At 43.3% G+C, this 11,531-nt stretch overlaps 1 protein-coding gene across 1 annotated transcript; it reads left to right on the top strand.

Annotated features, from left to right (window-relative positions):
* The first annotated feature begins 183 nt into the window (after positions 1-183).
* RFXANK (regulatory factor X associated ankyrin containing protein) lies at positions 184-9,908 on the top strand. Its single transcript, XM_063290810.1, has 8 exons — positions 184-584; positions 2,519-2,602; positions 3,994-4,059; positions 5,315-5,415; positions 5,504-5,629; positions 7,060-7,126; positions 7,569-7,649; positions 9,313-9,908. Exons 1-8 carry the CDS (start codon positions 455-457, stop codon positions 9,390-9,392), a joined length of 735 nt encoding a protein of 244 aa, XP_063146880.1. The 5' UTR covers positions 184-454; the 3' UTR covers positions 9,393-9,908.
* The last annotated feature ends 1,623 nt before the right edge of the window (positions 9,909-11,531 follow it).

Below are 11,531 nucleotides of genomic sequence, written 5' to 3'. Positions count from 1 at the left end.
AGATGCATTTTGGGAAGAGAAAGTTATTTTCACTTTACATCGAAGTGCAGCAGAGGCGCGAACGCAATTAGGGACTATTTGCTATCATTTCTTCCCATCGAGGCTGGGGTTGCGGACGATCATGTTTTGATCGTTCGCCATCCATCCTAAAACCGGTTTCAGGAAGTATCGAGAAGAGAGGGGTGAGTTAAGAATGGCGTCTTCAAACCGAGTTCTCCTGTTCAGGTAGCTTACTCCTGTTTGGAACGCTTCACTGCGTTCTCTTTGGCCATTGCTAATTAGTAGCTCGTCTCTATTTTATGCCTTCCTTCATCCATTAGCTAACTGGGTTTCTACCCTGCCTGGTATGCTGCCCCCACCAAGCCTCTGAGCAAGCCAATCTCATTCACCGTATCGCTGCACTTTCAGCGTGTCGACAACCCAGCAGACACAAGAACAACGTTGCAGTACAAAAATGATCCAAGCCACCTCCCAGAGGGATCCTGAAGTTTCTGCTAGCAGCAGGAAAGATGACGACGACGACGACGATGACACAATAATAAACCTGCAATTATATCCCTATTCAGAAGTTGATGATGTAAATGGTAAGTTTGGAAAGCTCAGCTCTTGAATGGGGGGAGTTGGGAAGAGAGATTGGATATGATAGGATATCATCAGTAGAATTCAGCTTCTAAAATCTCTGCTTTTATTTCACACTAAAAATGGAAGTTTCTCGTTCTTATGAATCCAAGTTAAGATAGGAATTATGTAGGTGATGGGTAGTGGAATACTGTACTGTGTCTTTAATTTAAACTGCAGTGCTCTACACATTTAAAAATAGACCTCATTTAACTCAATAGGAAACATTTTACAATTCTTGGGTGTGCTAAATGTGAGCCCTGTCCCTGGGACTTGCAAAACTAGCAGAAATAAATTGAAATAATTTGTAACAATTGTGGCAGATTGGGATGGCCTCGAGTTTCATCAATCAATCAAATGCAGACCAGTTTTGTGCAAGAAAATCCATGCAATGTCTAAATTCGATTCTTTAGGGTGATGATGCTGAACTTGTTATATTTTAGGTTATTATATTTTAGGTTATTCTTCCATTTTAAATGATAGGGTAATTTAAAATGAGGAAATCATAAAATAATACCCTATTGAACTATTCTATCAAAGAATTGTGGAATGAGCCTGTGCAGAATGTAAGAGCTTTGAACGAGATCTGTTGGTTGGCCTCCATTTCTTCTGTTATTATTATTTCCATAACCCCGGTAACCTGCTATTCTTTATGTTCTGAAGGTATATAATTTTGCATTGTACTTTATTTTCTTTTCATGTTTTTTTAATTATATGTCACCCAGAGTTGCTCTTATGAATTGGGTGGCCATATAAATCTAATAAATAAACTAACTCAGAATCCAGTCTCCCATGATAGAAAATAAAAGCCTACTTTTCCTAGGTAGGACATAGATACGTTTATACACGTTCTGTTTTTATAATTAACTTCTACGATAGGGACTTCATTAAAGTTTGACTGACTGACTGGGGTCCCACCTAGATTACTTCTGGGTCCCAACCAAGGCAGATGTACCACTGAACAAAGAACATCGATGTTTGTCTGTATTAGAGCAGAGCCAAATCATCCATGCTGACATTAAATACGATCTCTTTGCATTATCCCTGCTTCCATTACTGTCTTCTCTTGTCACCCTTCTGTCAACGGACTGTGGAGCAATGTTTTTCAAACTTGGCAACTTTAAGATGTGTGGACTTCAACTCCCAGAATTCTTGCTGGCTGGAGAATTCTGGGAGTTGAAGTCCCCACAACTTAAAGTTGCCAAGTTAGAAAAATACTGCTGTAGAGCCTCTTCGAGCAGGAATGTGACCACTAGCTCTCAATTAAGTTTGATATAATTATGACTCCAGCCTTCCTTTCTTTTCTCAGCTTTTTCCCTTCTTCAGTTGCAGACACCTGTCCTTTCAGGCTGAGTAAAGCACTAGGGATGTGGAAGGTGGGAAAGAAATGAGGAAAGCAGATTCTACCCTGCTGGAAAGTTTCTGTGCTTGCCTTCTATCAAAGGGCCCAAGAACAGTTCTTTTGCTGAATCTTCTCCAACCTCTGGAGTAAATATGTCCAGTATGAATTGTACAAAAGATTGGAGGACATGTCTGGAAGAAAAAGCTAGTTCTTAACAAAAATTGTATTAATGCAACCCCTTCTCTTTCTCCTTTTTCTTTCTCTACAGTAGATTTGCCTTAAGGCAGGGGTGTTCACAGGGGGTAGTCAAAAAAGTTAAGATGGCTGCCACAATTGTGTAACCTGCAAATGGGCAAAGCTACAATTGCACTGTGGTGGCCATTTTGACTTTTTTGACCACATCCTGTGGACACTCCTGCCATAGGGTGTATCTTGCTTGAACTCAGCTGGGCTTCTAAAGCAAGGCTACAGCTTAGCAAGCCATGTGAATCTAGCTAATTGTGGTTAATTCAATAAACGGTGAAGATTCTCTCCCTCTCTTTATTTCTCAAAATGCAGATGGGGGAATCCTGAAGCATTCCACCACCCTGACAAACCGTCAACGTGGCAATGAGGTGTCTGCCTTGCCAGCTACTTTGGATAGTGAGTTTTTACTGTGACACAAAAGAACTCTCTTTTAGGGAGTGTTTCCAGCAGCTGGACCATATTCGGCTGTCAAAATTCAGCATAGAGGGGAAAGACCCATTGATGGGGAAGCCTGATGGGCAAAAAGGCGTTTAAATATTTTATCTCAGAAACAATGGGAAAAGTTTTATTTATTACAAACTCTGTATCAGTGTTTCTCAAGCTTGGCAACTTTAAGATGTGTGAGCTTCAACTGGCTGGGGAATTGTGGGAGTTGAAGTCCACACATCTTAAAGTTGCCAAGGCTGAGAAACAGTGCTCTATATCTTCATACTTGTTCATAAAACTCAGGGTAGGTCACAGTCCATGCAAGTACATACATATAAAGCAAGGCAGCTCATCACGATGAAGCTCCAAAATCACAGAATGTAAGGGCTGGAAGGGGTCTTGGAGATCACCTAGCCCAACCCCTTGTCAGGGCAGGATTCCACTGCTGTAAATCCAACTGAATAAAATTCAAAAATTAAAGATTGAATTAAAAACTTGTTTTGTAACTTTAAGTTGCAGCTTTCATCCTCCTCCACTTACACACTACTGTATTTGTTTCTATTCAAGAAAACGAGTTCCTTGAAAAAAAGAACATGTTCTTCCTTGTTCTGAAAATCCTTTAGGCCTGTGTCAATATCTGATGCATTGAACTGATTCATCAGTTCAAACATGAGTGATTCACAAATTCAGTTGTGTTTTGCATTTGAATGATTCAAATCAGGTCTGATTTAAAGATTAGGTCCAAATCAATTTATATGGATGGATTTGAACCTTCCAAGAGAAACAGACCCAGTCTGCACTCCCTTCATAACAAAATACCTGCTGTAAAATATACTGGATGGAAAATTCAGATTCCTTATAATCTAGCTTTTGTGGTCATTGTTCTTTAAGTTTCTGCCCCTTGTGTCTGTCAAGATAATGTATGTTTTGCTAAAGGGATGAATAAGATTTCTACAGGTTTAAAAACATAGAACTCAAGCACTTAGCTCCTTCCCCACCCACTGAAATCAGAATAAAATGACACGATATAAAACTTATTTGAATTAGCGACTCTATACCTCAGTAAATCTGAAATGTGCTAGATCAAAGTTTCTCAACCTTGGCAACTTTAAGATGTCTGGACTTCAACTCCCAGAATTCCCCAGCCAGCATGGTAATTCTGGGAATTACCATGGGGAATTCTGGGAGTTGAAGTCCAGACATCTTAAAGTTGCCAAGGTTGAGAAATGCTGTGGTAGATTGTTAAAAGATATTCAAAGTTGCGTTATATGGAACATTTCAATCTTATTAATTTATTAAAAATTTTAAACCGCCCTTAAGCCAAAGCTGTCTTGATCATTGTCTTTTCTTTTTACTTCCAGCTCTGTCCATTCACCAGCTTGCAGCTCAGGGTGAACTGATCTTGTTAAAAGAAAGCCTCCGAAGAGGTGAGCCATGATGTTTCTCAGCTTCTCGCTCTTCTGCTGGAGTAGTATTTTTCAATCTGAGCAACTTTAAGATCTGTGGACTTCAACTCCCAGAATCCTCCAGTCTCCTGGCTAGGGAATTCTGGGAGTTGAAATCCACACATCTTAAAGTTGCTCAGGTTGAGAAACATTGTGCAGTATTTCTTAAATTTTTTTCTCTCAGGACCCTTCTCACTTTTAAAAATTATGGAGGACCCCAAAAGACCTTTTGTTTGTATGGGTTACATTTACCATATTAAAAATTAAAATTGACGCATTTGCTGCTTCTACAGCTTCTCATGATTGTTTGATGGGATTTTAATACTGCATTATTTTTCAACATAGGCTGGCAAATAATTTAGATTCTGAGGACCCCTGAGAGGGTCTTGGTGACCCCCAGGAGTTCTAGGACCACACTTTAAGAAACACTGTGTTAGAGGAATACAACCTGGGGAGCTTTCACCCAGTAATGCTTTAACTTTCACAAGATTTCTGCAATGATCAGAAAGACAGATGTCTTCAAAGCGTCCTTTCATCTTTGACTCCTGTACACTGGGTCATCTAATATAATCTCCCTCACAGGGTTGTTGTTAGAGGCAGAAGGGATGGGCCCGTTGGCCTGATTTTTTTGGAGGAAGGATGGCAATGAGATCAGATTGGGGTGTTGCAGTCTTTTGGAGCTACAGGTGTGTTTGGAATTTTGAGAGTGTATGTGGGGAGCACATTCACAAAATGGCGACTATGGGGGCTTCTCCCTTTATAAAATGGCTGTCATGGTGGGCACAATCTGTCACAAAGCATCTGTTGAGCAGGATGTCCCCTTTTCAGGAGAGATGGGTGGTTATAGAAATTTGAAAAATAAATAAATAAAATGTGAAAGTAGCCCCATAGGATGTTTGTTACCCCTTCAGTGGGATCTTTGTGGGCCACGGATTCCCACAAATAGATATGATGCTACTGCTGCTCCTTTGCTCTCTTCTTTGCCAGCCCCTTCTATTTTTTAATTAAAAGAATATTTAAAATCAGACAAGAAGGAAATCCAATGGGCACCAAGGGAGGATTGGAAAGCAGGCTGCCTCCCTCTGTTAATGATCGGGCAGAACCGTTTTGCACAAAGAGTTGGATCCTAGCTCAGCGAAGGGTTGCCTTTAAACCCAACGAGCTGCTCCTTCACAACCTGCAGGGAGGTCCTCTTGATTTCAGTCAAGCCCCCCTGCCCACTTCATCCCTATTACAGGTGAGAACCTGCTGAACAAGCCAGATGAGCGAGGATTCACCCCTCTGATGTGGGCCTCGGCTTTCGGAGAGATCGAAACTGTCCGCAGCATGCTGGAATGGGTACGAAAAGTTGCATGGGGGCAGTGGCCTTGGAGAGCCATCATTTCAGGCCATGGTTGTGAAAGTGCTCTAATCTTACTCTCTGCAGGGTGCAGACCCCCACGCCCTTGCAAAGGAGCGGGAGAGTGCCTTGTCCCTCGCCAGCACAGGAGGGTACACGGGGATTGTCACCTTGCTGCTGGAGAAGGATGTGGACATCAACACCTATGACTGGGTAACTGTTCGTGGCGTTGAAGAAAGAGAGCTGAAGTGGTCCAGTAAGATAGCATGACTGATGGTGTCAAAAGCCACTGGGAGGTCCAGCAGGACCAGCTCTACCCCATCCCACCACAGGTCATCCACAAAAGCCATCAAGTGGTTTTGGTGTCTTGTCCAGGTTTGAACCTGGATGGAAGAACATTCAGATAGTCTGCTTCTTCCTGGGATCCTTGTAATTGCAGGTCCATCCCCTTTTCAACAACCTCCTCTAAAATGGGGAGATTGGGGGCAGGATGGTGATTGTCTGAATTTCTGCCTCTTTGTCTCTTTTTCTTGAAGGATTAAGTAGGCAACAGTGTGGACCCTGCACCAGAGTTGAATGTGTTTTGGGTTAGCACAGTGTTTCTCAACCTTGGCGACTTTAAGATATGTGGACTTCAACTCCCAGATTTCCCCAGCCAGCCATGCTGGCTGGGGAATTCTGGGAGTTGAAGTCCACATATCTTAAAGTCGCCACGGTTGAGAAACAGTGGGTTAGCATAATGTAACTGATTGGGAATAGTAATTTAACTCAGAATTGTTGTGCTGTTATTTTGGATTAAAACTGCTCTTCTCTTGCCCCAGTAGTGACTGGGGCCTTAAATTGACCTGATTAGATGTGTCATATGAATCCCACCTCTGTGTTCCAGCCCCTAAATTCCAAAAGGGCCGAGCATTTCAGTCCCTCCTATATTACTGTTTTGTAAATTATTTTGATTGTACTTCACCTTTCTCCCCAAGAGCGTAACATAGCTGCCCATAATCATCCTCACCGCATTCCTGCAAGATATGACTAAGAGGCTACAACTGAGTTCAACTGGGTGGCCAAAGGGGGATTTGGATACAGTCTGACACTTAGATTTGAATCTTGCCTTGCTGAGCCCTATTTTCTTCTGGAGAGGCCAGACTCCAGTACCCATCATTCCATTGAGCCATGCTGGCTGGGGATTATGGGAGCTGTTCCAACACCTCTGGAGCAGACCAGGCTAGGGAATCATTCTGTAACTGCAGGTGCACTCTACCCCTGCGGTCAAAAGGCATTTAGAAAGGAGAGGGACCTATGCTGGTGGCTTTACCACCTTGGAGCTTTGGAGACAAAATGATGGGTTGGGGCTGGGGGAGCTATTGAGCAAACTAGCTTGGCTGAAAGAGGGGAGGTCTCTTATCCCTAATAGCTCACTTCAGATCGCTTCCCCCTGTCCCTAACCAAAATGATTTAAGTCCCATTGGATACTTTGAATGTTGACCTCCTCAGTCCCATTGCCACCTGGCCAACAGTGAGGATTGGTGAGATTTTTAGCCTGAAATTTCCCTAGGCAAAAGTTGCACCGATCTTCTCACAACGCCCCCCCCCCGCCCACCAAAATTGGGACAACTGTGGGTTAACCTTCTCAATCATCTTTACAGAATGGTGGAACTCCACTCCTTTATGCTGTACGGGGCAATCACGTGAAGTGCGTTGAAGCCTTGCTAGGTAAGTGATACATACATGCTATGCTTGATCTTCTGATCCTCCATCCCAGAATATATAATTTTTTTTCAGTAGAGAGAAAAAAGGCAACCTTTTGGTGGCGGAAATTATTTTTGGGTTTAAGTGCTCTGTTTTGTTTTTTTCATGTATGCTAGGGGTTATAAAACATTGACTGAATTCCATCTAAAAGGGCAGGACACTGGAGTGTCAGTTCGGGGCAATCGCGCCCTCAAAATCCTGCATGACTAGCCGATTCCAGCCCATGTAGGCCTCAGCTGCAATATTTTTCCTAGTCTTTTACGTTGCCCCCAAATTCTTCCCATTTTGGCTGCAGCTGAATCCACAATCTGTGATGTAGTAGTGCATTGCAATTATTTGTGAGTTCTATCTTGTTACGGTAGCCCGGGGACTCGCAACCCACCCATGTTTTGCTCTACGGTTTCAGCCCGTGGCGCCGATCTTACCACTGAAGCGGATTCTGGCTATACTCCGATGGACCTTGCGGTGGCTTTGGGGCACAAAAAAGGCAAGTTGGGGGTGCGTGTGGAATTCTTTCATGGCAGCGCCATGAAACCTAACAGTTTGAAAGCATGCAAATGCAAGTAGATAAATAGGTACCGCTTCAGTGGGAAAATAACAGGGACATGAAAGGAGTCCCCTCGGGCATCCCCCAGGCCATGGTGACATCACCAACAAATCCTCTCAATACAGAAGCACCTTAGTAGGTGCTTCTGACACGGAAAAAAAAAAAAATGGCAGCGCCACTTTCCCAGGCAGAGTCAAAGCAAGCCAGAGTGTTTGTGAGCAGAGCGAGTCAGCTACTACGCATTTCTGGTGCTTAAGCTCTGGATAAGTGTGAATGCAAGTTCTCCCCCATGTAAGAGCCTGGTTGCTTGGTCCTAGCTTGTTGGGGGAACCTAGAAGGGGGTATTTTTTATCCAGTTTCCCCAATTCTGGAATGTTCTTTCTCTGTTCAGTTATAGATGGTGCCAACCTGCAAGCATTGGCATCAACTGAAGCCATATTAATGTTATTTGAGTAAGAACCTGTACAAAGTTTTGTCTGGTTTTGGACAAACCAGTGTAATATAGTATGTTACAGGTAGTCCTCAACTTACGACCACAATTGGTACCGGAACTTCCATTGCTAAGCAAGGCGGTTGTTAAGTGAGTCATGTCTGATTGTAAGACTTTTTTGCCACAACCGTTAAGTGAACCACCACAGCCGTTAAGTGAACCACCACAGCCGTTAAGTGCATCATGTGGTCGTTAAGCAAATCTGGCTCCCCCCTTTGACTTTGCTTGTTGGAAGCTGGGTGGGAAGGTCACAAATGGCGATCACATGACCCCGGGACACTGCAACCGTTATAAATACATACCGGTTGCCAAGCACCTGGATTTTGATCATGTGACTGCAGGGATGCTGCAATGATTGTACACATGAGGACTGGTTGTAAGTTGCTTTTTCCAGCACTGTCGTAACTTTGAGCGGTCGCTAAATGAATGGTCATAAGTCAAGGACTACCCGTATGTGAATCTGCTTTCTGTCCCTCTCCTTCTAAGCTAGTTCTCAAGTTTTACAGGGGTCATGTTCTGTAGCAGCCTGTCAGACCACCCTTTAAAAAAGGACATCGCCACCTCCCCAAACCTGGATCCCAAGATGTAGCATAGAGGCATTATCTGTGGCTACAATTCCACTTCATCATACTCTCCAAGGCAGGAGTTGTACAATTTTAGAAGCAGTATTTCACAAAATTGATCAGTTTTTAAAAATTAATTTATCCAGAGAAAGGATTTAATTACTATATTATTACTTGAGAGCTGGTTTGGTCCAGTGGTTAAGGTGCAGGACTAGAAACCAGGAGACCGTGAATTCTAGTCCCGCCTTAGGCATAAAAGCCGGCTGGGTGACCTTGGGCCAGTCCCTCTCTCTCAGTCCAACTCACCTCACAGGGTTGTTGTTGCGGAGAAAATAGGAAGAGGAAGGAGTATGAGGCATGTTCGCCACCTTGAGTTATTTATAAAAATAATACAGGCGGGATAACAATTAATTAATTAATTAAATAGTCAAGTTTCAGAAAAGGCAGGCACACCCATATACACAAAACTCTTACTACCTGTCCTCCACTGCAGTAGATAGCTGGCTATAGATACTTTTCCAAACAACAACAACTCTTCTTTGCTTTCTAGTTCAACAAGTGATTGAAAAACACATTCTCAAGTTATTCCGGAACAAGGAGAGAGATGAAAAGCACCTTGGGTCCAAGTGATGAGCATCTCAGTTCTCTCTCCTGAATCAAGGAAGTGGATGGAAGGGTCGTTCAGACAGGCACCTTCTGTGGGAATCTGCAGAGATGGTACAGAACTGGGCATTTTAAGACAACAGGGTACAGAGAGAAGCACCCGAGTTTTCCCAAGAGAAACTCACCCGTCTTGCATGGTGGGTTACCGGGACATCCCGATGCCACACATAATTCTTTTTCTCAAGGAATTGCTGATTTACCTCTCCTGGAGCTTCATGGAAACTTCTCCTGGATGCCAAGCCACAAATGGAAGGAAAAAGGAAACTCTTATCTAGCAGAGCTTCCTTCAAGTTGTACAAAAAACCTACTTGGAGGTACATGTGTGCAGAAGAGAGGAAAAACTGGGATTCTAGCATGATACGCTTCAGCTACTTAGGAATTGCTGTTTCCTCAGTTGCTGGGTGTGAATCAGGGTTGGGTCAAACGAAGTTGGCCGAAAAGCTTTTACAAGATTCAAGAGAATTTGTTTTTTACAGACAGAAATAAATAAAATAAAATAAAATAAAATAAAATAAAATTAAAATAAAATTAAAATAAAATTAAAATAAAATTAAAATAAAATAAAATTAAAATAAAATAAAATAAAATAAAATAAAATAAATAGAAAGAAAGAAAGAAAGAAAGAAAGAAAGAAAAAGAAAGCAGGCTTGTTCAGTGATCTTCCTTTTCAAGTCAGCTGCTGTATTCTGGCCATCTTACAGGTCCGGTTTTTACCTTTTATTCCGTTTTATTCCTCTTCATGAATGCATCTGATTTAGGCTTGCATGAACAGGTAGTCCTTGCTTAACGACCTCAATTGGGACCAGAATTTTGGTTGCTAAGCAAAGCAATCATTAAGCGAATCCAACCCGATTCTACGACCTTTTTGTGGCAGTCGTTAAGCGAATCACCTTGGCTGTTAAGCAGACCATGTGGTTGTTAAGTGAATCACATGGTTCCCCACTGATTTTGCTTGCCAAAAGCCAGCCAGGAAGGTCGAAAATGGTGAGCGCGGACCATGAGACGCTACAATGGACATAAATGCGAACCGGTTGCCAAGCGCCCAAATTCTGATCATGTGACTGCAGAGACACTGCAACGGACATAAGAGGACTGGTCGCAAGTTGGTTTTCCCAGCACCGTCGTAAGTCTGAACTGCCACTAAACGAATGGTTGTTAAGCAAGGACTACCTGTACAGTCAACATGCCTGCAAAGCTCACCATTTCACTGCTAGATCAGTATCTCTTCGTCCTGTTCCAGACCAAACACACACAAACACCCGAGAGAAGCAGTTTTAGACGCTCTGCTCTCTTCTCTGCGTGGGGAGCCCTTGCATTTGGTAGAGGCGGCAGCTCAGGACTCCGCACCTTCAGAGACCGACAGCAGCTGCCTGCAGGTCCTCAGGCAGCGGTTCATCTGGCAACCCGGGAGCAGGCTAGTCAGATGCTGAGCTCGCCATGACACTGTTCCCCAGACGTTGGGCACGGCCTTTTGGGTGGTCCTGGTTGGGAAGGGGGCACAGCTCAGAGACAAATCATGGGCTTTGCAAGCTGAAGAGCGCAAGTTTAATTCCTGGCCTGTGTGTGTGTTTGATAAGGGATCGCTTAGCAGGATTGGTTAGAAAGAACTGCGATAAAGCTGCGAAGAGCTTCCAGCAAGGGGGAAAGGGTGGGGTCAGCTAGTGGGAAAAGAGTTTGGGGACTCTGAGGGAAGTGGCCGGGGAAGAGAGACCCAGCCAGGCAAATGGGAGCGAGACTAGCTTTTTCCAGTAAGCCACGATTCCCTGTATTCCGGGCTCCTCACCCACCTGCCTTTGTAAAACCTGGACCTTCCAAACGATTGGCTAGCCTTTACATCCTTTATATAAGAGTATGTAAAGTGGCTTTAAAGTTATAGTTGTAATTGAAACGAGGAGGAGAAAATCTCAACTCATCAATTACAAAAAGATTGCATTGCTGGGAACAGTGCGTATATTCCAATTATATCTTTCTCTCTCCTAGATCCTTGGGAAGGATCCGATGGTCAGAAGTACCAAATCCAGTGAGAACTACCCAGTAGACTCTGTAAATAGCAGTAACAGTGTCAGAAAGTGAGGCCTTTTTGCCTTTTGCAGTACTACCAGTGAA

The sequence above is a fragment of the Candoia aspera genome, chromosome 1 (assembly GCF_035149785.1).
Source record: "Candoia aspera isolate rCanAsp1 chromosome 1, rCanAsp1.hap2, whole genome shotgun sequence".
Classification (NCBI taxonomy): domain Eukaryota; kingdom Metazoa; phylum Chordata; class Lepidosauria; order Squamata; family Boidae; genus Candoia; species Candoia aspera.
The sequence above is the reverse complement of the archived record's forward strand: the minus strand, read 5'-3'. Positions and strand labels throughout refer to the sequence as shown.